Source organism: Camarhynchus parvulus, chromosome 4 (genome assembly GCF_901933205.1).
Source record: "Camarhynchus parvulus chromosome 4, STF_HiC, whole genome shotgun sequence".
NCBI lineage: Eukaryota > Metazoa > Chordata > Aves > Passeriformes > Thraupidae > Camarhynchus > Camarhynchus parvulus.
In genome coordinates this window covers 62,562,192-62,590,010 of record NC_044574.1, presented here as the reverse complement: position 1 = coordinate 62,590,010, position 27,819 = coordinate 62,562,192, and the positions used below count along the sequence as shown (strand labels likewise).

At 42.9% G+C, this 27,819-nt stretch overlaps 1 protein-coding gene across 16 annotated transcripts in view; it reads left to right on the top strand.

Moving 5' to 3' along the window:
- The first annotated feature begins 1,007 nt into the window (after positions 1-1,007).
- CAMK2D (calcium/calmodulin dependent protein kinase II delta) overlaps positions 1,008-27,819 on the top strand; it is a 126,836-nt gene continuing 100,024 nt past the window's right edge. For 7 of the 16 annotated variants that reach the window (XM_030946973.1, XM_030946978.1, XM_030946976.1 and 4 more), the window contains exons 1-3: positions 6,820-6,911; positions 7,204-7,462; positions 8,124-8,218. In XM_030946973.1, coding sequence (XP_030802833.1) covers positions 7,398-7,462; positions 8,124-8,218 — 160 coding nt within the window. In that variant the 5' untranslated portion in view covers positions 6,820-6,911; positions 7,204-7,397. Of the gene's footprint in view, positions 1,091-6,806; positions 6,912-7,123; positions 7,463-8,123; positions 8,219-27,819 lie in introns of those variants that run through there. The other 9 variants (XM_030946983.1, XM_030946982.1, XM_030946984.1 and 6 more) reach the window with 3 other exon arrangements.

The following is a 27,819-nucleotide window of genomic DNA, read 5'->3' as shown; positions in this document are numbered from 1 at the left end:
TGCCTCCAGCTGAGTCACTTTACATTTCAGGAAACTGGGCACAGGTACTACACTCAGCTCTGCAGAGTTATTTCCCACTGTCCAGGTGATGATAAACCCCCTGGTTTATCCAGCATGGTAGATGAGAAAGCTTTTATTCCAATAAAAGAAAACTCCACTTAGTTCCTTCATTACTGAAGTGCCCAGAGGAGGCAGCCAAAGGGCTCACAGAGACTGGATGCACAATGTCCCAGCAGCACGGTAATTGCAGCCAGCATGGCTAAAAAGCGGTGATAATTTAGGGTTCAGCAAGTGTTGAAGGGAATAAGACTGGAAATTGGGTGGTCCAGATGGCTCCCACATGAATCCACTTAATTATCAAGATCTAGAATCTCTTGTCCATTTTATGTGTGTGTGTATGTATCAGTGTGCAGAAATACATATAGACACTATTTACTTCATTAGGATATTTTGGAATTACCATGTGGCAAATAATAGAAGGATCTTCTCCTAAAATAACATCAGCAACCTTCCCTACTCCTACACATGAGCTGAAAGGAGTTTCCTCCTCAGTGCATGTTTTCAGTGGTAGTACAGCTTGTTTGTGTTGTTACTGCTCTTCTGTAACCTCACGTGTGGGAGCAGGAGGAGGCACCCAGCAGCTCCCAGGAGTGGTAACTGTTCCATATTTCTGCTGTGGTGGTGCTGGAGGGATCCCATGGAATGAATACAAAAATACAAACTTTGACAGAGTTCAAACTTAATCCACAGTCCTATGATTGCTTAATTCTCAGTTTTTCTGAATTTATACTGGTATAAAAGTGTGCCTTTGCAATACTTCAAAACTTCTAAAACACTTTAAACCCCATATAAATCTTTAACTGTTGTTTACATTTTAAAACCCTTAAAATACTTTGAAATGTCCTTTAAATGATATTTCAATATGGGAATAATATTTTCCTGTGTCTGATATAATTTTTTCCCTCTGTGATATTGTTTTTTGCACCCTTTGCATTGCCTGCCTGCAGTGATGGTACATCTACTACAATTCCCTGTGTATCCTGCTGATCCTTGTTTTTCCCAAGATAAGGCAACCCAAGCCTTCTTGTTGGTGAGTGCATGTAACTAATGTGTGTCTATTGTCTGCTAATACCTGTTGCCATTTCCTGCTGGATTGATATTTCATTTTGTATCCCAACCACACTTTAATTGATCTCTGGCAAATGGTTCTCTAATGGAGAAACAGAAAAGCTATTTCTCTTCAGGGATATTATCTAGGAAGTACCATATTTTTGTTTCCTCTGGATTCTACCAAGTTTCTTTTTTTCTTTTTAATAAATGGAAAGACCTCTCTGTAGTAAAGAATAAAAAAAAATTCTAGGTAGAAATCAGGATGGGAAAGGAGTTTCTGTCAGCTGGAGAAGATGGTGTTTATTTCACTCACCTGACCCAAATGTAAACCAGAAGCAAACACTTTGCACGTTCATGTGTGTCTGGGGAGGATGTAGGCAGAGAACTTACGGAACTGAGAATGGTGTAGAGCTCATTACAGCAGCCCTTGGCACCATGAAAGCAGAGGGAGCAAGAGATAGGACAACAAGAAACGGCTTCAAGTTGCACCAGAAGAGGTTTAGGTTAAATATTAGGAAATTTTTTTTTCATCAAAAAGCTTGTCCATCCCTGGCACAGGTTACCCAGAGAAGTGTTGGAGTCACTATCCCTGTAGAAAAGACAGGTAGGTGTGGTGATTAGGGACATGGTTTGGAAGTTGTGCATATCTTTATTCTTACGTCTGTTTTATTCTTGCCATGAGCACTCCCTGCTGTCTGGGTCATGAAACCAGCTGCTGCATTTCTCCTCTACTTAGGTTTAAAACCTCCACAGTCTCACAACTGTGGTTTTTTTAAAACTCAGCTTCTTTCCAGTCAACAGTGTCTCATATGCACTGGTTTCTTTAAGATCTTCTCCTTTTCTGACCAAGTCTTTTGTCTTCCATCTGTCCAAACTTTTGTCATTAAAATATTTCCCTTTTCTCATCTCCCTGACCATGTTCCCCTATCTAAAATTTCAACACTGACTTATTTCCCCCAAAAAATTCCAGCCTACCTCTTTATCAGTTCTGGTTAACTCTGCTCCCTCCTCTTGGAAAGCCTTTTCATCTCCAGTGCTGGCAATGCCTGTGGATGGAAGCAGGGGGTGTTGTTATTAATTTCCTTCTTCAGCTTCCTTCATTGAAAGGATGCTCCAAATCTAAAACATGTGGTAGATCAAATTACAGTCACCTCTCACATTTTTCTTTTAGGAAATGCCTGGAAGTGTTTACAAAGCACTCACCAAAAGCATTCAGAAGGAAGGCTGGGCACAATTTCAGTGCTGGCATGCCAATGTGGGCTCCAGTGTTTCCTGCTTCCCTTGCAGCCCTGGCAGCCTCTATGGAGTTTGTCAGCCAAGATCACACTTAGTTCCTCACCTTGATGGTATTGAGGTTGTCACAGCCAGCTTTTCCACATGCAGATCTTTCTCTTGGGTTTGCATGGCAAGGTAATATTAAAATGAGTCCTGCCAGGCCAGAGAAATGCACATATTTCCCAGAGTCTCCCACTACTGAACCAGAAGTAACAAACGCCTGGGAACTCTGGAAGGGGAGCCATTTATGCTTTCTCAGTCAGCCAGTCACACAGGGTTCAAGACTGGTGCTCAAACTTCTAGAAATCATAGAATCATGGAATCACAGAATGGTTTGGGTTGGAGGGGATCTCAAAGCTCATCTCATTCCAAACTCCTGCCGTGGGCAGGGACACCTTCCATAGACCACATTGCTCCAAGCCCCAGAAAACAGCTTTGATTCACAGCTTGAAATTTTTTTTTTAGTAATGTTTATATTTCAAATCCATGTCATGAAAGCGAGTGGTAAAAGGTCTTATTCATGGAGTGTTACTGACTCTAATTGCTTGTAAAAAGAACTGTGTAAACAATGGAATATTTTGTTTGCTAAGAATTCATTAAAAATTACTCAGCTCAAAATAACCAGGACAAGTGCATTAAAAAGAAATCACTCTCTTCAAAAACATTATTTTAAAGGAGTATTCTTAATTAAGAATACTCCAATATAAAAAAAAATTAGAGAAGAAAAATGTGTTCTTCAAAATTCTGAGATGAAACTTGAATCCTATCAGAGCATTCCTTGTTTCTTTCCAGTGCAAACAAATGAAAACATCTGTTTTGCTCAAGCCTATATTTTTGTCCTTGCCCCACACAGAAAGATAAAAAATAAGGCATTAATTTTTCATTTTTTCTCCCTGTGGTGCTTCCAGAGGCTGGAGTTAAGTGGCCAGCAATGCCTCCCAGCCTGTCAGGAGTGATGCTTTTTTAGGCCAGAGAGAACCTTTGGTCTCCTGCATAGCAAGAGCATGACAGAATCACTGAGCTATCAAATCAGTTATTCTGCCAACATCTTCCTGGTTGACTTAGGAGTGAATTAACCCCACCTCAGAGTGCTCCAGCAGCAGAGGCAGAGAGCACACACACTGCCCTGCTCAGGCTGCAGGGTGCTTGCCACAAGTGTCACTCATGGAGAAATAATTCCTTTCCTTTGGGGAACCTTCAAGGAGCTACGTGGTGGGACAGCAGCAGCGAGAGAGCTTCTCCAGGGGGAGGAAAGAAGCCCTGGGACAGCTGCAGCAGCTCCACCATGGATCTCCACCACCCACCAGAGGGACTGGCAGCAGCTTCTGGAGTCAGCACTGGTCCCATGGGAGGTGGTGCTGAGGGAGCTGCTCCAGAAGAAGGACTTGGGATGGGCTTTAGGGCACCCTCATCACTTGGAAAGGAGGGAGTGAGTCTCTGGCACGATGTCACTGGTCCTTCTGCCCTCCAGAAGCTTTGATAAATAAAGTCCAGGAGCTCCAGTGAGAAAATAAGAGAGGTGCAACATGTGGTGCAGCAGAGAATTCCACACTGACCTAAATCTGTGCCTCCAGTTCCAGCTGTTCCAGTGAACTGCAAACCCATGCATTTTCTGTGTGATTTCTCCCAGTTCATCCTCTTTTTTTCCCCTGTTCCTGGTTTCCACAGACAATTTTGGTCTTTTCATTGCTTTACTGCTCCAGTGCTGCCCATTAGTTTCCCCAAGTGCTTTGCCCTAGGAATATGTGCAGCCCTGGGGAGGACCGAGATTTCTGTTAAAGACCTTCTGCTCATAAAGTGAGTATTTATCTAAACCCCAGATTCCTCAGGTGTTCTGGGCATTTCCTGCCCAGGCCTCTACTGTCAGTGGCTGTGGCACTTGGTCACAAATTAAACATACATCATTCCTAAAAGCCCTCAAAATGAGCAGTACACACTGACCTCTTGGAAGCTCTCTTGACTCCTGCAAAACATAAGAAAATTGAAAATCCGTACTTGCAAGGTCAGAAATAAAACAAAAACCTCACTTCAGCTGTCTAAAGCCATACAAAGACCCTACTGAATAGCAAACTCTTAAAGTAAATACTATTTCCTTTGCCACAATAAATGTTTCAGTACAAAGTTGAATATATAATTCATTCCACTTATCTGTAACATTTTGTTAAACTTCAGGAATTTTAAGTGAACGACTTCAGTTTCTTAGAGGCTTGAGCTGCTCTCTTGAAAACCTTTTGGAGAAGAAAAATATGCCCTGGGATGGCTTTGAAGCATTTTTTTGGTTCATTGTTGAGACCTGACGTTTTCCAACAGCAGATAAATTGTTTCTGTGGCCTTAATGGAAATCTGAAGCTCTACCCAGCATTTAGAATTTCTCCTCATGGACCAGATCCTTGGCTGCCATCCTGCCTGCTTTGGTCTGCTCAGGAGGAATTTGGGGAATGTACCAAATGTTTAAACTGCAGCTACAAATTCAGGTTTTCTTCAGCTCAAGAGGGAACTACAATTAAGACATGATTGTTGTAAGGAGAAAAAACCCTCTCAGCTGAAGTGTTTCCAAGCTACTCATCAGTTCCCTAGTGTTCCTCTTACAGAAATTAATCTAGTCCTGTGATATCAATCTTGTAAACAAATACTTTCTTTACTTACCTCCTGTTATAAAATTCATGCTTGATATTTCTCTAGGAACTCCTTGGCCCGTTCTTGTCTTCTTTTAGATTGGGGAATGTGAAAAAAAAAAAAAAAGTTAAACAAATCTCAGTTTGGATCACTCATCCTTATAATGACTTAAAAAAACCCACAAAAACATCAACAAGAAAGTGAATTGAAATAGAATTTAATATTTTCTTCTAAATATTTTTAAAATTAAATAATAACTGTATGGCACAGCAGGAGCAGATACTTGGTCCAAATGCTTGTTCTCAGAATATACCATGAGGGAAGAAGTGATGTAGTGCCAGGGGAATAGGTTTCATTTTCTCGTGTCTGTGTACATGTGGATGAGGAACCTGGCAGCCAGGTCCTGTTAAATACAGGGGTTCAGCACTGCTGATTGAGTTACCCATGCAAGTGTTATACCCAGGGATGCACAACTTCCATGTTACTTTTTAGTTTGAGGGGATTTGGAAATGTGCTGCTTCTCCAAGTGCCTGTAATGCACGTTCCCTTCCTGGAGATGGGAACAGATCCATTCCTGCTGGTCTGAATGGAAACATCCTCTGGTTTGTACTGGCACTGCTGCACAGAGTGTTTCCCTGGAGAGGAACTGATGGAGTAAATGCTTTGTACTTGCTCACGAGTTCCAAAGTCCCTTTGCTGCCACCTTTATGTCACGAATTCAGTGTGTTTGTACAAGGCACAGCTGCCTCACCTCACCTGGAGGAAAACTGCCTTCCTGTGTAGGCTCTGGCATTCCTGTCGTACATTCCTGTTCCTTTTGGGAAGGGTCAGCAGGTTTTAACTCTTCATACGAGACCACAGCTCAGGATGCTGACTCTGGAAACTCCAGAGGTTTGCTGTAAAGCCCTTTGTGGGTGTGTTTTGTGCATGTGTCTTCTCACTTAAAATGAGCATGGAGATGCTCCAGGCTGCCTTTTGTAGTGGAGCTCTGCTTGTAGCCTGGCTGCTGCTTGTGCTCTGTGCAGGTGTGGACTGAGCTCTTCGCTTGGTTCAGCACCACGTGGTTGATCAGAAAGGAGCAAAAGCAATTCAGGTTGATCAGAAAGGACCAAATGCCCTTCGGTGGCCTGGCGACCTCATTCCGTGTTCAAGTGCTCCCGGCCCCAAGGCTGCCAGAGCTCAAGGAGCATTTGGACAAAGCTCTCAGGCACAGGTGGGATTTGGGGGAATCCTGTGCAGGGTCAGGAGTTGGACTTTGATAATCCTTGTGGGTCCCTTCCAGCTCAAGATACTCGGTGCTTCTGTGGAAGAGACCGAGACAGCTCAGCTGTTTGCTGTGACACTTCACGCGTGTCCCCAGCCCTTCCCGGCGCCCTGCGCGGGATGAATGCCGGGGCCGTTCCCTACCACGGCGGTGCGGGGCTGGCTGTGCGCGGTCCCTCCCGCGGGTCCCTTTCCCGGGCGGGCAGTGACGGTCGCGACCCGGCGCACGCGCAGTGCGCCTGTGCCCCCCCCCCTTCCCACCGCACGCGGCCGGAGCGGCCGTGACGTCACGAGGTGCCCGGGGTGTGTGTCCCCCCGCGCGGCCGGAGCTGATGTGACGTCACGAGGTGCCCGGTGCTCCACGTCCCTTCCCGCTCCCCTCCCACCCCGCGCGCGGCGGGGGCCTCTGCGACGTCACGGCCCCTTGCCCGCGAGCGCACCCGCACGCGCTTCCCGCCGCGCGCCGCCAGCGCGCGCCCTCCCTCGCGCTCGGGCGAGGCGTGACGTCACAGGCGGCCACCGAGGAGAGGGGCGGGGGGAGGGGGGGGGCGCGCGCAGGTGCATCCGCTTCCCTCAGGGCGCCTCCCGCCGCCGTCTCGGGGCAGCGCCCGGGGAAAGGTCGGTGTTCGCTCCCGGGAGGACAGAGCGTAGGTTCTTCCAGTACTCTGCCCGCCCGTATGAGACTCCCATGGATGTCGCGCCTTCCCCGACGGCAGGGAGTCGCGGGCTGGGGTCGCTAGGGGGAGGCACGGCACCGGCGGACGGGCTGAGGCGCTAAGGCGGAGGGGAGCGGGAGGGGAGGGAGCGCCGCGCCCCCCGCCCCGGTCCTGCTTTCCCTTTTGCCGCTAGCTTTCCCTGGCGGGCGTGAGGAGGCGAGTAGGATACGTATTTATTTATTTATTTATTTATTTAAATATTTGTTTGCTTCCTTCCCTAAAGGGTGAGGGGAGGGGAGAGGGAAGACCGGAGGAGGGCGCGGAGGCAACGCCGTCACCAGAGGAGGCGGTGGTGGGGAAGAGGAGGAGAAGAAGCCGGCGCGGAGCCTCGCCTCACCTCGCCTCGCTTCACAGCCCCTCCGCCGTCCCCGCCTCGCCGTCCACGGCCGCCGGAGTCACCGGCGGCCGCTCGTCCTCATGATGGCCTCGACCCCCTGCACACGCTTCACCGACGAGTACCAGCTCTTCGAGGAGCTCGGAAAGTAAGGACAGAACGGGGGGTGAAGGCACCGGGGGCTGCGGGGGTCGGTGCGCGAGCCCTGGGGGGAGCCGCGCCCCGGGCCCCCTCACCACTGCCGAGAGCCCCGCGGGAGCGCCCGGGCTCCAGCCATACGACACTGGGGCGGCGACGGGCTCTGGGCGGGTGGCAGGGAGCTACTCTCAAGCCCCCGTGCCGCTATTTATTGTTATTTATAATTTATTGGTATTTTTTAGCTCTTAGGTTGTCGCGGCGTGGGGGTCTCGATGGGTGAGGGGTGTCGGAGCGCGGCGGGCGCCCCCCAGCGGCGGGGCGGGAGGCGCAGCCCTGAGCGCCATGTTGGGTGTCGCCCCCCGTTGTCACGGCTGAGGGGGACACGGCCACCGCCGCCCTGTGTCCCCCCGCGGCGCGCCGGCGTGGACACAGTGAAAACCCGCCCGCCCTCCGCCCCAGCTAGCGGGATTGGTCGCACGGCTTCTACCCCGCGGAGTTCACTGTTCAGCTGAATAAAATCAATGCTGACCGTCCCTGACAGAAAACCAGAAAATCCCTTTTTTTTTTTTTCTTATTCTGCCGACATCACACCCCTCCGTGCTGCCCGTTAGCTGGTAATGGCAGTGGAGTGTTTCAGTTGGACTGACACTTTGCCCGGTTTTGGTTTCCAGAGGGGCGTTCTCCGTCGTGAGGAGGTGTATGAAAATCACCACAGGACAAGAGTACGCTGCCAAAATTATCAACACCAAAAAGCTTTCAGCTAGGGGTGGGTATATTTTAATCTGGTGTTTGTGGTGCCTCCTCCCTGTTTCTTGTGTTCATGTGCTAAGCATTAGGAAATGATAAAAATAGCTGAATATCTTAACAGATTTTTTAATACAATTTTAATTATTATTTCCTGGGTTTGAATTTTTTCCCTTGATGTCTGATTTTTTTTCCCGTGTTAAATGTTTCATGGATTGACTGCACGGGAGTCAGAGGTTGCTGTAAATCAAGAATAGATGTTCAAAAACTAAAATCTAACATAATGTAGTCTCTTCAGTTTTTAATATAAATAATTTGAGTCAGAAGCATTTTGCAAGTTTTTTTTTTCTGGGAGGATAGTCAATAATAAGTTTCCATTACAGATTTTATTTTAAACATTTACAGCTTCACTGACTTCTGTGTTCCCATTGCATTTAAACATGAACATTAGGGCCTATCCGACTATGAGTGAATGAGGAAAAATGTATTTTTACCTCAGATTAAACTTTTTTGTGAGAAGCAAATTACGATGAGGAAGAAAAAAACGTGGGTTTTGAGCTAACTTTTGTGGAGAAAGTCCCCGTGATGAAGTGGTGAGGAGTGTTACTGTTCCAAGGCTGCTGCACAGCTTGTTTCTGCCTTGCCTCTGATGTGCGTTTCCAGCAGCTTGTCAGCAGCAGCGGCCGGGTTGTTATGATACATTGTAGGTAAATATACACACGGTGTGGGCTGTTGTTGTGGAAAGGGAGTCTTAGCGGTGCTGTGTCAATTGCTCGTTAATTCCCAGCTGGAGTGCCTGTGTCCGGGACTCGGGGATTAGGGATCACTCGCCCTTATCGTTTTCTTTGGTTTTATGGGAATTTGCGAGGAACACAGCAGTGAATAAGTAAACAGTGCCAGAGCCAGAAGGTGCTTGTGGCTGTTCTGCTTCTGGCCCACCGGAATCACTGCAGGTCCGAGGTGGCCTCAGTGTTTAACATAAGACATTGCTTAGGACCATATGGCAAGTTCTGATAACATGCTTCTCTCTGATAATGATCTTTCAATGGTTGTTACTTGTGGTTGGTGAAAGTTGTGTGAAAATTTACTTTTCTCTGAGTTTAACTCTTTTCACTCTTACTGCAAAATTACTTTTCCTTTATGTTTGAAAGGTTACTTTAATTTAATTTTTTTGTACAGTTACGGATTTGAAGGTAGGTTAAGCAATTTATAATACTTGAGATAAATATTTTCACAAGTTTGCTTTAAACAGATTTTTTTTATTATTATTTAGCACAAAAATGTGATCTGTTGAATGTTGATGCTTAAAATGAAACAGCACACTTGGTATGATTTCATAGATCTGAGTAATTTTCAATGTGAGAAGCCATAACAAGGTCATCATCTGGTTACTGGTAACAGGTGGGGAATAGGTGCCAGTAACCAGGTTACCAATATGTCATGGGTTGTGTGTGTGATGGGGTAAATCCCGGAATGCTAGGCTAAATGAGGAAAAAGTGTGTTTATAATTACTCAGCATTTGCATTGCACTGTATTTCAAGCTGTAATTTTTGTACTTTGTTCATGAAGGAGCAGGCTGGTCCTTGATGTGCTCTGTTAAGGAATGGAGGCACATTTGGGAGAATTTAGCTCAGAAAAAGGATTGAGGCCAGTTTGATACAGATTTTTCTGTGGGTTCAACGTGTAAGGGAAAGGGTTACACTTCAGAGCTGAGCTGTGGAGTATCTTTGGGAATCAGAACAGGCACGGTGCCTGTCCATGAATGCAGGGAGTGCCTTTCCATCTCTGTTTTCAGACATCCCAAAAATAATTGCAGTTTTTTACTTGCTGGGCTGGTTTTTGTGGAGGTTGTTTTGGGTTTTAGCACTTGGAAATCTACTAAGTAGTTTCTGAAGAGCAAGCTTCTTGGAGAAATCTTTAGAATCTTCTGAGGCAATTTTTTAATGGTAGAAAGGTGCACTTGAACGGCACTTGTGGTGCAAAAAAACTAAACCTGAAAAAGCCTCAAACTGTGATTCTTTCTCCTGGTTGCTATTGGGGATGGAGTTTAATAATAAAGTGCTGCTTTTAGATCTAAGTTTTGTTCTACTCCATCTGAACTGCTGCATGAGGAGGTAGCAGTTCACTTCTGTGTGTCACACCTACTGAAATACCCATTCCAGTGTAAATCATTGGGGCAGCTTCATCTGGGAGCTGAATTAAGGGGAAATGTGTCCTCTTGGCTTGGAAATGTGTTCCTTGTCTGAGACTTGCTTCCCTTCAAATCTTTTAAACAAAATGTTGTATTGGGGCCTTTTTGCTTCCCACGCTGGACGAGAGCAGTTTCAGTGTATGCTATGGAGGAGTCAAGACTTTCAAGACTAAATGAAACTTCCTTAAAGTAGTTTTGAAATTAGAATTTATTTAAGTGGCTTCAGCCCAGTCAGAGCAGTAGTTATCTTCCCCTCTTCATCTCAGCCATAAATGTTATTGGAGATTTTTCCAAATTCTTACTTTGGCAGTCTTTCTAAATCTGATCTGGTCCCCAGCTAATGCCAGCAAAGGTGTGTTCCCGTCAGTTTCCTTGTGTAGTTACAGGGAAATTTCAGGCAAATTGCCTTTGTGCAGAGGCATGGGCCTTGGCTGGAATTTGGAGGGGACAAAGAAGCTGTGCCCCCCTGTTCTAGCACAGGGAACCGTGGTGGTTTCAGGTTGATGGTCAGTTCCTTACAGAATTCCAATTCCATGTTTTTCTGATTTTAGTAGTAGAAGTAATAAACATTTGCAGTTTGAATCAATTTCAGTATAGCAAAAATCCTTTTACTTGTTATAATTACATATATTCTGTTTTTAAAGTCTTCCTAAGGTCTCTTCAGAGTTTTGATCTTAGTGTTTTCTAAGTCTAAACTGCTTGAATATTCACAGCTGGTTTTGTATCAGTAGGTTATGTTCTTGCACAAGATGATTATGCTGCTGATTGGAAAAAAGGAAAGCATAGAAAGGTGTGTTACCCTGTAGGAGCACAGCTTGTGGTAATTGGGAGTGGGGCTGGAGCCTCATCCCCAGTGAGCTGCAGCTGTGCCAGGCAGGTGAGCAGCACTGAGGGTAACGAGCCATGGAGTGCCCAGGGGCACTGACCAATCACCCAGGGGAGCAGAGGGCACACAGGTGCCCTGCATCAACATGAGGGCATAAAAGGCTGGGCTGTGGAACAAGAGGGGCAGATCCTTGCAGCCTTCTGAGGTGATGTGATGTTGCTGTGTATGAGCAGCCCTGAAGCCTTCTGATGGGGTGTGGTGTTACTCTCTATGGGGTGAAGCCTTTTAATGAGGTGTGGTGTTACTCTCTATGGGGCGAAGCCTTCTCATACTGTATGGTGATGCTCTGTGTTTTGTGGCCCTCTCGACTGTGGCACATTCTGTGGCATTATTCTTCTAAAATTAACTTCAGCGATGAACAGGCACACAGGAAACCAAGAATAAAGTGGAGAATATGTGTTGGCTGGTTCTGGGCTCTGTATGGTTTCGTTTGATGAAGTCTTTGGGATTTCCTTACCCTTCAGTAAGGGCTTGGGCTTGTCTGTGTTGTTTTTCATGTGTAGAAAGTCATGCAGATAAAAGTGAACCACTGTGAAATGACTTTACTTTTCCCTCTTCTCTTCCAAATACCAAAAAATGAGCAGATTATCAGTTTTGTTTTGCCGTTATCTGTATGTCTTTTTCCTTCTCTTTTGAGAGTCATCTAGCTTTGATCCAAATTGATTTCACAAAAACAGACTCATTTTCTTAGTAGGTTTAGCTCTCATTTTCTGTCTTCCGAAAAAAGAATAGGTAAGAGGTTGCTTTTCTGCTCATACTTGAAAAGGTATAGATAGATTGATAGATTTTCACTGGGTGTATGTATTGTCAGTAACTCCTACTGATGGTTTCCAGTGCCTTGGGTGCAATGTGGTGGTGTCTGTGGGAGGAGGAGGGGGATGTCCCAGTCCCTGCTCTTTTCTGGGGAGCTGGTGTCAGAAGCTGGGCACACCTCTGCCAGCTCTTGGGCTGCTGCAGCAGGACTACCAGTGCTTTGTTTATGAGCATATGTGCTACAAGGAGTAACGTGAGAGTCAGCTGGAGCTTATTGCGGCTCCCTGAAAAGCTCTCCTGAGCTTTCAGGGAGCAGACATTCCTTTAGCTTCAAGCCTTGGAGGTGTGTTGCTGGATATTTATCTTCCTTCTTAGTGGGAAATTTCCCAAATGTTTTTCAGTATTTCTACTGTTCTTTCCTGGGAGCTCGTGCCTGCAGGTGCACGGCGCGGCCAGAGGGGCTGGAGCAGCGCTCACCTGCAGCCAGCTCCGATGGGTGTGGAGGCTGCAAACCCCGCCCCTGGGAACAGCGTTCTGTGCGGCGTCGAGTAATTGGGGTGTGGGAAGAGTGCTTCGGCCTCTAAAGCTCTCCAAGTAGGGCACCTCATGATCCCTCAAGTGATTTAGAGTACATTAGGGGCATGAATGAAATGGGAAGCGTACATAAGGTAGTGTTGTTCAGCCCAGCTTTTTGTGACACGGGGATAAACGTTTTTGATGTGTCACTAGACTAACGTTTCCTTTAGTCAGGTAGCTTGTGTCAATCCATGCCAGATGTTACACAGGAAGGCAAGCTCTATTAAGACTTCCAGTGCTCCATAGGAGGAGAAAATAATTCTTTCTAATCTAGCTCAAGATGTTAATCTCTGAAGCACACATTTACCTGTGCCAGTTTATTACAACACATGTATTTTTAAAGCTAAATTCTGTTCTTACGCACATGTGACATGACTCCCACACAGACAGGACTGTCCTTCAGGGCGTTTGGTTGTCAGTGAGGCGGATTCTGTTTTTGTGAGGACAAGATTTAACCTTGGGATTTTAGTGGTTTTCTTCCATGTCTTGCTGTAGTCTTGTTTCTCTGGTTAATTACTTGTCATTAAGAGTGGTTTAAAACTGTTTTTCTCTAGTATGTGAGAAGGCTCACCTGCTAACATGTAGTCACTCTTTTTAACATTTGTGGTCAATGTTTGTGTTCAGTTTAGTCATGGCATTCTTTTCAGTTTGACATCAGTTGTAACACAACACAGTCATTTGAATGTTTATCTGCAAGTATTTGTTTAATTGCAAATTACTGTAATTTAGCAGGCTACTGGTTCTGTTGAAATTGACTCTATTCAGACAGCTCAGGCTAACAGGGAGAGAAGAGCATTATAAAAAAAACCTTTTGGTTAGGTGCTCTATTTTTGTGAAGGTTTGGAGCTTTTAATTCTGTTTTGTTGTTAGCATTTACTCTGTTTTGGTGTTCGTGAAGATCTGAAAAGCTTTCAAATAGCACTGAGAATAAGGACTTTGAAACTCTGTGATTGTGTGTTGGTTGGTAGTAATTGATTCTTACAGTTAAGCTAGATTTGAAATGAAATGTCCTGGCAGTTCATAGTTAAATTATTCATAACAAATGCTGTGTTGATTTCAATAATGTCACTTCTGGAGTTTTTGCAAGAGTCATTTACTCTCTCCATTGTGACCAGAGTTTCTCTTAGAAAGGCATGGAGAGTAAAAAGGTGTTTGCATCATCTGTCAGCTCAGTTTCAGCAAGCTCCTTAGGGGAAGAGAGGGAAATGCGTATGAAAGGGGATTATTAGGGACTTCTTTGGCTGCTGGTCTCCAGCCATCTTCTGTCAGAAGGTACACATTATGGCACTGATTCATGCTCTTGTACTGTGTGTTCTCTTCCTGCAAAGTGGAGACTTCACTGCACGCTTGGACAGCTCCACTTGGGGAATTGCTGCTGTTGGGAGAGAAGGGAGAACTTAAGATGCAGGGGAGAATACAAACAGAATACCTTTGTGAGCTTCCACATCCTGATACTGGAATAGGGATGTGTGCTGTTCCTCCTGGTCTGAGAGAGAATGTTTTGCTATGTTCACATGGTACTTCTGAATGAAAGGTTTGGGTCAAATACAAAAATCAGGAAACTAACACAGTGGTCAATACTTTGCATTTATTGTAGATTGGTTCTGTTTGTTTGCACGTACATAGAAAAACATTGTTTTGGGGGAAACTACAGGCCAGCTCAGATGTTTGTGACTTGGATCTGACCTCATTGACAGCCAAGTAGAAATACACTTGTTCCTGGAAGGACTGAGAATCAGGCACAGACCAACCTCCCAGAAATCCAATTTCAAGCCCTCACTAAACAGTGAAACTGAAATGTGAAAATCCTGCCATATGTAGGCATGTATTGATCCAAATGCTGAACATGAATGCACCGTCTCAGGTTGTGACTGGGGTATGTGAAGCCATCTCTGCTATGTTTATTCACACTTCTATTGATTTCACAGTCTGGTTTGAATCTATTTTTTTTTTCAAGGAATTAAGGAATGTCTGATCTCAGAGTCTGGAATAAAAGTCAGTGAAATATTTTGATTTGCAAATGTCTTTACTGCCAAAATAGTGCTTTTTGTGTGTCTGTCCTTCATTTGACCTTCTAAAAAATGTAGGCCAGGGTGTTTGATATGTCCAGCTTCCTCCTTCATGCACATATATTGCACATTTGTCAAATGCTTCGTGAGGGTATTGTGGGGGTTTGGGAGATGATGGGAGAAACGTAACTGCCTCTGTGCTTGGAAAAAGGTTACTAGAGAGTAAAACCCTAACTTAACGGTGGCAATTCCTCTATTTAATTCCTTATTAAAAATAATTGTGCTTTGAAATTGAAGAAACATCTGCTCTGTTGTGGAGAGGCACAGGAGTCCAATCTGTCTGTTTATTCCTTGGATGTATTGAGCGTGTGTACATCTTGCAGTGCATGTTTGTGCAAACTCCTCATCCCTTTAATCCTTGTATTATAAGAAATGTCCTGTGTGTGGTATCAGAGAGGGTGGAGAGTTTGTGTGACATGGGCTTGGTGTTTGCTTCCAGGCACACAGTTGTGCTGTTACCCAGTGTTGTTTTCTAGATTGTTGTCAGCTTGTTCTGAAATTCATTGGAGTTGTTTGGATCAGAGAACTCAGCTTTGCAGCCCTGATAATTTCTGTGGCATCTGATCAGAAGCTGCTGGGTGAATTCTGCTGTACTGAGGGGTTACCTAATTCCTCTTGAATCTGTCCTTTTAGATGCCACTGGACAAAAGCAGGAGCTGTCAGAAAAGCCTGGGAGTGGCAACTTTTGCAAATTTGCATGGGTGTCTTATCCCTGATGGAGCTTCTTTTCTGATCTGGGGCTTCTTTAGTGGGGATTGAGAAGTGTAAATGGTGCTACAGCATATATTTGTTTTTTCTAATTAGGTTTTTCAGTCTAGAAAATGATAATAATGTGCTGAGCAAACTATTACAGAGATGTTTGTGCAGTTATTGGTTTAAATGGGTTGTATTTGGCAGAAAGGAACTTTGCCTACCTGGTAGCTTGAGGGAGCTTCTGTTACGTGCATTCCTGACCTTTTGTCAATACTTTCGAAGTATTTCACAGCAAAATTTGAGTGTTTAATGCAGGCTTAATTAAAAAAAAAGCCAACCCAAACCTCCTAAAAGTATCAAAGTAGATTTTAATAATTAGAAATGTGATGCTGTGGATATTTGCTGGTGGAGGGTGAAGCATTTTATCTTGTGGTGAGAGGCTTTTAAAATTTTTTTACCAGTAACAAAGAATTTATCACTGCTAAATGTATAAAGTTAAAATCCTGGTGATGCTTTCCCAGAGAGCTGTCTGGCATCCATAAAGCCAGAATTAATTTAAGTTTGGCAGTCACTTTCAACTTGAATGTAGAGTGTGCTTGTATATGTTCACAGCTGGTTGTGGGCTTTGTCTTGCTCAGTTACAGCCAAATCAGTCATTTTGGCCTGTTTTGGGGACAGTCTTTCCCATTATCCTACACGTGCTCTAGGGAGTTGGTTTTTTACTGTGCAGCAGTTTTGACTCTGCCATTTGCTGCCCAAAAATATCAGCCTTGAAGCTGATATTTGTGGGCAGCAATTTACTGCCTGTGTTTTCAGAACTTTGTTCCTGATTTAAGTGTAGTTGGGAACTGCTTACTTGTAAGTTTTCCGCAATGTGGATGCAAGTGTTGCAGCAACAGTCACGTTGCATATTCATGTAGCTGCACAAACAGATGGGGTTCCTACATAAAATCCATATTTGACAAACTGATGGGATTTGCCAAGGCTTAGCTTTCTTTTAAATTATAACCTCTTGGAGAGATAGGTTCATGATTTAGTGAGTCAAGAGAGGCCTTCAGGTTATTTGTATTGCATAGCAGTTCTCAACCTACTGCTTAGGTGTGATTTAGGTTTGGGAGACTTCTGCAAGAATGGTTTTAATGGGCTACTGCTCATTAGAATAAGTACTTGCCAAATTCAGAGATTTCTCTTGAAACCTTATTCTTTTGGGTGATGTAACTCATATCCTGCAGAAAGTGAAGATGTATAAGCAGTTATAATATGCTGTAATAACCTGGACAGACTGCTGCTGCTGTGGTGCTGCCTTGCAGGGAGCATTTTGTGCTGTAGGGCAGATGACCTTTGCCTTCCCTCAGGGCAGCTCCAGGTGCTGCTGAACTTTTGGTAGTAAAACACACTTGGAGACCTGCTTTACGCCTTTCTTTTAGAGAAAGATGTCACTAACATTGTGTCTCCAAGATGCAAGTAAAGATCAGTGCAGAAACCTTCCAAAACTACTTTTTTCCCATTATTTATTAAATGGTGTAGTTACAAAATTGCAAAGCTTGTCTTGATGCTTTTTATACTGAGTCTGCTGCTTCTAAAATAAATCCCCCTTGGGTGTACGGTAGCTTCCTACTCCTTGCATTGCACAGCATGGACAGCTAGGAATTTGTGATTAGGATTGCACTAAGAAGTGCTCATGGGACTAAATGCCTTGCTGGTCATGGCATAAAACCCCTTCTTTTTCAGGAATTTTTAGTATCACTGCTGCAACTGGGGGACAGGAAAAAACAGGTTTTCTGTCACGTTTTTGTACCTTTTCATGGTACTTTGATGATTTTCATCATTAATACTCAGTAAACTTCTGCAGGTGGAAAACCTTTTGAGGTTCTCCCTCTTTAAGTCAGAGCCTCCTGCTCGTCTGTTAACGTGGGAGAAGTGTAAGATTTATAGGGAGGTGTGTACTGGTGCTGGATGGAAGAACTCCCAAAGCCCAGTGACATCTCTTTTATACCTGTAGCACTCCATGGTCTTTCATGGCCATTGCATGTCTGGGGGGAAGGAAGAGGAAGAAGAGGCTCCTGGTTCAGTGCTCTGTGTGTGTGCATGTGCACATGTGAGATGCAGAAGATCTGGCAGAGCCTGTGTGTGCCCAGCCAGCTTGTTTGCTGTGGGAAAGTGATTAATGCTAAATGATCTATTAACTTAGAGTCACTTAACTTGTAATGAGGGCAGGAATTGGTGTCTTTATTTATTTGGAGTTTTTATTTATTTGTGTTAAACATGATTTGTCTCTCTAAATGAAGTAATAAATTGCTTTTATTGCCATGTTAATCAAAACATGTAATGAGATGAATTTTCCCAGAACAGAAGTTGCTTATGTGTGGTCCATCCCCTCTGCTCGGAGCTGTGTTTGGCGTCACAGATGTTTTGGGGACCAGATCGGTGACACAGCTCATGGTGGGACACTCAGTATCTCAGAGATGCTTTGAGGAAACTCAAAAGAAGAGGACAAGGACTCACAGATTATGTATATTTCAAACCTCTAATAGGTGCAGATTTTTTAAAGTTTCAAAGTAATGGAATTTAATGCATTTTTCAAAATAGTTATTGTTTGGTCATAGTGTGTTCTTGTAGCTGTGTAAATTTCACAGCTGTTACATCCCAACATTTAGATCCTGAAAGTGCAAAATATTTGGAAAAAAATGGGTGGTTTTGTCCTTTAAATAGTATTGATTCACCTCCATCACCTTGAAATGGGGTTGATTACTCTGTTGCAATCTCACTTCTTGCTTAGGTAATTTCAGGGATAAGGATTGCTCCTCTACCAAAATTTAAAGGAAAGTCAAGTTCAGAGTCATATTTTGGCTGTCAGTGGTCTGGTCTTTGTTACATGAAACAAGAAAACCAGGTCTAGTGAAACTGAACCTTTCCACTTCCAAATCACCTTTATCGGCTGTCGGACTTCTGCAGGGTAAGAGAACATCTGAGCATTTAGCACCTGGAGCTGACCTTCAGTGAAAATTGGGAAATGAAATTCAAGTGCATTTGAGGTAAAGTTGAGTCCTTTAACAGAATAAATATGATTCAGTAATCAAGAAAATTAACTGGGGAGGTGAATGGGTTGGTTATTATTGCTTTATTGAAGACAGAATTGTGTTGCCCTCTTTTACTTCAAAGACTTTTCTGATTTACAGCCCAGATTTAGTCATGGACAGTGTTTGTTGTCTGTGCCTGGGCTGTCCTTCAGAGAAGGCTTCATCTTTCATCAGTGTATTTATCAAGGACAGTCTTATTCTGATTATTTTGTGTAACAGCCATCTTCCCTTAGCTTCCTCCTGTATGACAGACTTGCCATTGTTATGGCCATTCTTCTTATGCATCCTACAAGCTAATTTACATATTTATATGTGGATGTTTGGAGTGGGGAATTGGAATTGACCAGAAAAAAAACACAAGGAGAGGTTGTCTGAGCATCTTTAGTATCACTCGTGTCTTTATGGGAGGGTCTTGCCTGGTGAATTCCAGTGCTTATTTACAGATTGATTTGGCTGGCTCTGAGGCTGGTAATGAAGGAACTCATTTAGTAATTTCACTTGAACTTTGCCATTCATCACTAGGTGTCCTGTCACCTCTTTTACCAATTTCAAAGCTAGTTGGTAATCTTCATTTTTATTCATTCCCAGTTGCTTCATTTTCTTTGTTTTTCCTAAACATTGGAGCCTTGCTGGAGGCTTTGATCCCTGTCTGGAACAATTTCTTGGAGTGCTGTTTCAGAGGACTTGCTGTACCCAAGCAGTAACTGATATGCAAAGATGTGGGTAGCTGCAGGATTTTTGGGAGTTTCTCAGATAGTGCATATTGAGACCTAAGTCCAAACCCATTTCTTTCCATCACAGGGATGTTGTGCAGTTCTTGACACAGGAGCTTTCTATAGCGTGCTGTTTCTGTCGCCTCTGTGCAAGGTCGAGTGGAAACTGCTGTGAAAATAGCTCCATGAAACAAAGCTAAATTAGGAATAGTTTCTGTTGAGTGTTGACTTGTCCCTGCAACCACAGATGCTCATCTAGTCAACAAAATGGCTAAAGAAACAGAAAATTGTACAAGTGCACTAGGAGCAGCCTAGTTCATTGTTTAAAGTTCTATTGATTCACACACTAAATAAACTGAAACACTTTGAAAATGTTACTAATTGTTGTTGACTGGTTCAGTCAATAAGATAGTGTGGAAAAATGCTTAACCAGCTCAATGGAGTTTTGAGGGTTTTCCCCAATTGCTTTGCATGACCTTTTTTTTAAATTTTATTTTTAAATCGTAGAGGTCCTTTTTCTTCATGTTTGTCAAACTGCAGCCTACAGGCAGCTCGTGTTCCATAGAGCTGTGATAGTGGACAGAAGCAGCAGAAGCTTCCTGAGCAGGGAAAATGCATGAGCTCCCAGTACCCTGAGCTGTGCTTTGTGTTTGTAGTTTTGTGAGGGAACTGTGGCAGGTACCAGTGGCTGTGCTGGTGGGAGGGGCTGTGTAAGAGCACTCAGATGCTGCCTGGCCCAGGTTTGAAGTCTTGAACATGGGGATTATGCTTTGGGCTTTTTTCAACAAAAAAATTCATTCTAATGATATCAAGTCTCTGCAATCTGACCTTGAAAATGAGGTGATTTTACATAAACCAGCGGTGCTTGGTTATTGAGCAATAACATAAATGTGACAAGTAACATGCTGAGCTATGCCAACAGGTATGAGTACTCATGAGATCAGCATCTGGGTTTGCATCTGTCAGGTTTTCTTTCCTATGCAGAGAATAGACATTTTCATTGAAAATTACATAAAGTAGGTTTTGAATTAAAATTTTTTATTAATAGTAAGCAGAAAAGTTCCACATAAAAGGCACATGCTTTGCCTGTTTGGCATAATTTTTTTTTTCAAGTTTGAGAAGTGTTTTGATAAATATGGAAGATATGTATTCAAATTAAAGGAGTATTAAGTTCCTTGCTCTTGTAAATATTTTGGTTGATTGACTGATTTAATTTTTTAAAGGGCAAGCATGTCCCTTGATGTTGATTTTATTGAATCTCAATAATGAAAAACTGATGCTACAACAGAACAACAAAAAAAACCTCCCATTATTTTTAGTGAAGTGTTTGGTTGAGTTTCTCCCTGCGCTGTGTCTGACTTCAGTCATCCTCAGGGAAGAAGGAAAGATCTCCACAAGGAGAGCAGTTTTCCCTTGTAGGACGTGTTACAGAAGTTAGTTTTACAGAAGGGGGAAAAAAAAAGCTAACAGCTTGTTTGCAGTATTGAAATCCACAGTGGAGGTGTGAAACACATCTGTGCTAACTCAGAATTAGCACTGCCTCAGTCAGTAAATAACAGAATTCTGCAGTCATACCAAGTTAATACTTACATTGTCAGACTTAAACAGCAAACATCAGTGGAACTAGATGGATATTCCTGACATCTCTTTAATGTTCATCAGACCATGCAAGTTCTAGATAAAAAATGAGATTATGGGAATGAAAACAGAACCATATACCTAATGCTGCAATGGCATTCCTCTCAAATCTTAGTAACGTGACACATCTCAAATACCTCAAATTCACCTGCCTGCATCTGTATTTCATAGCACAGAGTTAATGAATCATCTCAAAGGTGATTGGAAAAGCATTTTTTCAATTTCCTCTAAATTATGTTATGTAAATTCAGTGTCAGAATGACATATACAACACTTACCTGAATTACCTGTAGTGGCTCCAAAATAAGAGGTCAAAACTCAAATAATTGTCTTACTAAGCAGAGATTATCAGCTCCTTTGGCAATGCTACTACTAATATGAGCCACAATTTTTCGATGATACTGTGATATGTAGCTGTATCAAATTATCACTGTGAGTTTTGGGTACTCACAGGCCAAATCTGCTTCCGGACTCGCATGCTCAGATGCACAGAAGACAGGAGTTTGCATATGATGTTTATGTTCTTGAAGGATTCCCTGCCCTTCCATGTTCTTTAAAAATGGATTTATTCTTTGCTGTGCAGGTAGACTTGGTCTGAAAGCCTCTGTAGAGGATGTTTAAGCTCATGTGCTTTATTTTGCAACACTGAGTGGGCAATAATTTTGTTCCACTGCCATAACCTGATCATGTTTAGTGTGGTACCGGTATCCTTAGCAGCTTCAGGTGATATAGTAGAGGATATGGATGATGTCCATGTCTGTGCCATTCGTGTACCCTTCTCATGTGCACTTTCCCCACCAATTTTGCTGAGCTGTTCAAGAGCTCCTGCTTTGAGAACTGTTGTTCTCAGTCTGATACTTGAGAAGGTTTATAAAGTAGACATCTGAGTGGCGTGTGTAGGTTTGTTGGGTTTGTTTTGTTTTGGTGGATTTTGTCTGTTTCTCTTTTGCAATTGCTACATCCCGTCTCTGAGATGGGGTCTCCCTGACCTCATTACAAGGTAATCTATTTTAAACTCTGTGTCTTTTATGTTGTCCCTTTTGCTTGTTTTTCTTTTCTGTGGTATGCGAATACTCAGTGTAAAAAAAGTTCTTGTAGTTAGTTAAAAAGTTAGAAAATCCTCTTTTAAAATGCATACTGTTTTGAATTGAATGTGTTTAGATTTGGATGTATTCAATTGTGGCATATATTTTAACCAAAGTATTTTAAGTGTTTAAGCAATTCTTGAAGGTCACTCACTTTCATGCTAACATTTACCCCCTCCTACCAGAAATCCATTCTGCTTCAGTTTTAGTTCAGCTTCCTGGATTTCAGTTATAACCTATCTATGATAATGTTAAAATAGTATGTGGGACATCAGCTGGGGTCTCTTGATGTAACAGAGGCTCCTTGTCTGAGCATGGACTCCCTGCCAGGTAGAGAAGAGGAGAAAAAGAAGCGTTGGCACGGCGCAGAGAGTTTCATGGGTACCAAGAGAGGAGAATTCATGTTTATTTTAAAGCCTGAGAAACTGGAAGGTCAAAAAACCTGATTATCTTATGGGGAAAGTGTGATGGCTTTTTAACCTGGTTTTTGTTAGTAGTTTTGCCTTATCAAGAAATGAAAATATTATCCTGGCATCCTATTATCCTGTCCCTCTAGCATAAGAGCTGAAGAAAAAGGGTTTGCTGCTAAGAGAATATTCAGTAGTAAACTATGAGGTGTAGCTTGGTCTTGCATCGAGATATCAAGCAGAGTAAGACTTTGCAGTACGGTGAACTTCTAATTGCCTGTTTACAAGGATACATTTACCTTATGAGTGTGGGAAGATTCTCCATATTTTCGTAGGACTTTTCATAGAACAGCTCAATAAAATGCTCTGCCACTGCTGCAGCCTGCTTCTCATTAAATACATTGATATTCTGTGGGGGATTGTTGAGTGACAAGCATTGCAAATGTGCCTGAAGTTTTCCTTAATGACTAAGCTTTATTGCCTAATATAAAAATGAGCGGCTGCGCAGGAGTGAGCAATGTTGTCAAACCTGTCATCAAGTTCTCTGAGTTGGTTTGAGTGCTTGTAATGTTCTTCCTTTAATTGACTTGGAAATTGGCAAAGGTTGCTTATAAAAGGGGAAAAGCAATTTTTAAAGACAGTGGGAAAGTTTAGCTTTATAGTTAACTGTGCAAAGGCCTCAATAATTAGCTGTGCTTATATTGCCTGCTTTCATCAGCTTGCATTTTTTATCTTTTATTTTGAGTAGGATGAAATAACTTATTGAAGAATTTGCAGCCCTTTGACAGCATTTGTAGGTTGAACAAAAAAAAGTTAATTTTTTTTTGTTGGGTGTGCATTTGTTGTCATTACCTGAATGTCACCGGTTTTCCTACCCTTACTGCTAAAGAGGTCAAAAATGAAAGTTTTCAGTGTTTTCAAAAATGACACGTCATGGTAACAGTTTGGTGATAGCAGATTGAAAATGACAAATAATTCAGAAGCTGTAGTTACATCTTCTTCTGCTGCAGAGGTGGTAGTTAAAAAGCTGCAGAGTGCACAGCTTGGTAAGAACTGCTTTGAATGCCCTCATGATCATCCATAGCAAAACCCTGTGAAGCTTTGGGAGCACGACAAGGTGGGGATCTGAGAAGAATCCACAATGAACTCTCCTTTATCTGATCTTTATATTTTAAGCCTCAGCCTAATCCCCTGTGTCTGTCAGAGCCAAAGATAGGGCAGTAGTTGTGTCCTGGGGTGACAGATCTCTGCTGCGTTTGTCACCAGTGTCATGACCAACCTTTGTTTTGTACCCTTGTGTGATCAGAATGAGACCAAATTCCTCCTCTGAACTGTGTTTTTCTGATTCGCCATCTCAGCAGCATTAACTTTAAAGAATAGCTTGGGAAACTGTTGGATTGGTACAACTGCACTGTCAAGGACCAATGGGGAGGCTGTGCTATCGGAATGGCAGGTGCCTCTTGCACCCTCTGCCAAAGAAATTGCAACAAAAGACCAAGAGTTTCCTTCAACTTTGCATTTCTTTTTTCCAAAATAGCATATTATGTTTTTCACTCTTGTATACTTCTGCTGTGACTCCCCTTGAAAAACAGGAGCTAAATCAGGAGCCAAAGAATTGCCCCTGGGAAAGTGATAGAAATTTACAGTATAGAGGGATGAATTGAGTTGTCTTTTGTCTTTGAAAAAATGAGCAAATGACTGAAATGGTGTCAGTAATTCTGTGTAGGTGTTTGTAATGCTGCAGCCTGTGTTAAATCGAGCATGGGATTCTCAGGGTGATCCCTTGACCAGCTTGGCTGAATCCAAGGAGAGTTAAATTGGTCAGAACATGAGGGTGAGACCTGCACTGTAATTCTGACAGGTGACAGTCTGTAAAATGGCAATTTCCATCCCTCTGGAAAGGCTTGGATGCAGCTGTGAAAATTACCTATGTGTTTTCTGATGTGGAGAGATGCTACCCAGCAAGTGACCCTGGAAGTAGTGTCAGGGCTTTATCCCATGAGCACTGGAGCTGATAGGAAAATTGCAGAGCATGTCAAACATTTGATGTCTGTGCAGCAATGCTGCCACTCAGCCAGGCAGTGAGAAGCCTGATGGAGGAACTTTAACTGTCCCAAGGCTTTGTGCTGATTCTAGCAAGGGCTGTGGGGAGAGTTTTCAGAGGTTTGTCTGGCTGCTGGGGTTGTCTTTGTGCAGTGTGTGAGAACAGGAGTGCAAGTGGTCTTGGCCAAAAGTCCCATGATTGATACATCACCTGTGGCAGCTTTAAAGGAGCAGCTGCAGTCTGCTTCCATGATCCAGTAGTTGCTGGGAAGGTTTTGCTTGGATCTTGTATCCACTTCAATACACATATTTATAAGTTAGTTGGCTTTTCCTTGGAGAGAGCTTTTTGTCAGGGTAATCCCTTTTTATCAGGGATATTCTTTGATTAAATCTCAGATGTCTGCTTTTTTTTGTGTAAATGCTGCTCTCTTAGGTGGAAGATCAGTATTTTGGTTTGGGTTTATGTTTTTATTGTTGAGGTCTTGTGTGTAGATTTGAAATCAAAGATCTGATTTATTTTATGTATTAATCCAACTTAAAATAATTTTCCCAAGTGACAGTTCTGCACAAAAATCTGGTTTATATCCAACCACAAATTACTATACACTTGCTACTTCTTGAACTGTACTGGGGTTTAGATTTTTGAAGTATGTGCTACCAGGCTATTTGATTAATGATCTGTGCAGAGCACTCCAGTGAGGAATTGTAATTTTGAAGTGAAGAACCGGGGCTAATTTATTCTCATCTCTAGACTACCCGTAAGAGAGACATCTTCTGTGTCAATTGGGATGGTTGGTACTGGCTTGGGAAGAAGGGTTACTTGAACAAAAAGATACACACTGTTGTTTTACCTCTCACTCCAGTGGTAGTACTTTTACTGTTAGGGAAATCTGATATTGCATAATGTTAAAAATCAAGTTGAAAGGTGGTGAAACTGTGTCTCTTAGGAAGCTTTATATCCTGATTCAACATGACATTTGTGTGACTTGTAGCCTGTGAATAATCCATGGCACTGGACGTACCCTAAGTCTGCTCGTGTTTACATTGTCTGCTAAATGATCGTTCCAAATCCATTTCTAACTCAGAACAGGGATCATCCTGCTTGGCTCAGTGATTGCCTGGTTCTACCCAAACCCCTGGGTGCTGGTAGCACAGGTGATCAGTGCATGCCATGGATTGGCCACCCATTGGCGGCTTGGCTAATCTGAAATGTGACATTTTATGTGTCTCTGTCTGTCTATAGCACAAGGATCAACTATTGGGGTAGTTTCAACATGATGGGTGCTACTTTTGTTTGCCATAGAAATCCAGAGGCAAGGAAAGCTTATGTGCAATTTATTAGAGGTAGAACTGAACAGCTACTATTTTCTACAATAGTATTAAATGTCATAGCAGAATGTGGCTCTTAATTGAAAACCCATGTGAAATGAGATTTCTGTCCATGGATTTTAAAAAAGGCAGTTGTCCTTTCTACCTATTGTAGTGTGAGCTGTGCAAGCTGCAAACTGGTTACTGACTTAATTCAATATTTTCCTCTTAAACTCCTATCTCAGTTTTTGCCTCTCTGGGATGTAGAGAGGGGGAAATTGTTTGCAGGTAGCTCTGGGAAGTAGTCTGAGAGGTTTGAAACAGTTATGTAGTGTTTAATGGAATACCAAGCAAGATGTGCTCTGCCTGCCTCTTGCAGCTTCTGCAGCTTCAGGTATAATCATGTGAAGGGCCTTCTCCAGTGATGCAATGAGCAATATTTGCCCTTGCTGCTGATATGGCACAAACAAGACAGTCCCTGCAAGCTTCACTTCTAAACACTGTTATGTAAAATGCATCAAAAATTTGTAAGGGCTGAGGTCGCAACATCTTGTTTGGGATTAGCTGAGTCTGAGTGACAGGCAGAAGGGAAATGTAGTTTCTGCTTTCCTCTAAGGTGTTTGAAACCCACCTGGTTTAAATGTATTTTTATCTCCAGAAAGTAATTTCTACTGGTGCCAAATAGTGTGTAACCTGTGTTATGTATTGGTCTTTATTTTCATATGCCACAATAAAACATCATTTAAGCAGAATAATTTTTATGCTGGTAGTTGACTGAAAATAGCTGAGAGCAATATTTGACATCTTAAAGCCTAGGATGAAATGCTTTGATCATGATTAAAAACTCTGTGGAAAAGCCTGGAGAAATTGAGGCTGGAAATATGAAGTATTTTTTTACAGGTGGGAAGGGTAATAAAAGGTGAAAGGCTCTTCAGCTTTTTACTCTCATTTGGTTCAGGTTAGGCATAGTGTATTTAAAATGACTGTTGGATCCTAGGACCATAAAACCTCTCCAGTGTTCTTGAAGGGATATCATTTCTGACTGAATTTTTCTTGAGTGCTGGGGAATAATGTACAGCCTAACAGCTGCAAAATCCTTGTTGGAGCAAGGAGCTGTGCATGTGCCTGGGATGCTGGATGCGGTGTGCCGGGGGATGTGGAGGGGCTGCAGCTGCTGGTGGTGAGAGGAGTGTCCTGCAGAGACAGCCAGACTGAACTCCTGCTCATGGCTGTCTGATGGCTCCAGTGCTCACAGCTACTGCTGCGTGTGCCTCGTGTTCCCTGGCAAAGACAGGTCTTGTACTGCCTCTTCACCTTTCCCAGTGCCTGTGCGTGCTCCTCAGAGGGATTATCTCTGTCTGATAAGCTGCTTAGCTGCTCTGCACAGGCCTTCTCCTTCACAGCTCTTCCCATGGGATATTTATAGGTGACGCATTAACCACACAGACCTTCTTCTTACCGGACTGAGGTGGGCTACTGTATAGGCTTCTGCAGGTGTGAAAAACGCCAATCACTTGTTTTTAAAAATTTAAAAGTTTAATAGTAATAAAATGGTTATAAAAATAGTAATACAGTTAGAGTAATAATAATTTGGACAATTTGAATTATGACAATATGAGACAGTAGAGACAAAGAGTTACAGATTGAGCATGAGCCCGAAAAAGGACACCCATTAACAAAGGATTAACTCTTGAAAACAACAGCGTGTTGCATATTCACACACCTCATACATGATGCATAAATTCTACTCAAACACAGGATTCTGTGTGGTCTGTGTCAACTTCTTCTTCTGAATCCTAACAGCGCCTTCAAGGTGGGAAGAAGTTCGTTTCTTCTGATAAGAGGGCAATAAACTTTCTCTGAAAGATTTAGGTGCCCTGTTGCTGGTATCTGGTGCGAGTGCCTCATTCCTCTCTTAAAAAATATCCCACTTACATAGTTCTTATTTTAACTACAAAAGTTACCTTTTAACTACAAGACTACATTTACCATATTATTAAAATGTTCATACAGCACTACTAATCAATACATCGAAATACATATAGTGAATATCTGCATAGAGCCATACAATATGCACTTTTCACAGCAGGCTTGTTTGCTAAGGAAATTCAGCTCTTGAGCCTTGAAATTTTGGAAGCTGTTCATTTAGAATTCCATTCATAAGGAATATTTGTTTCTTGT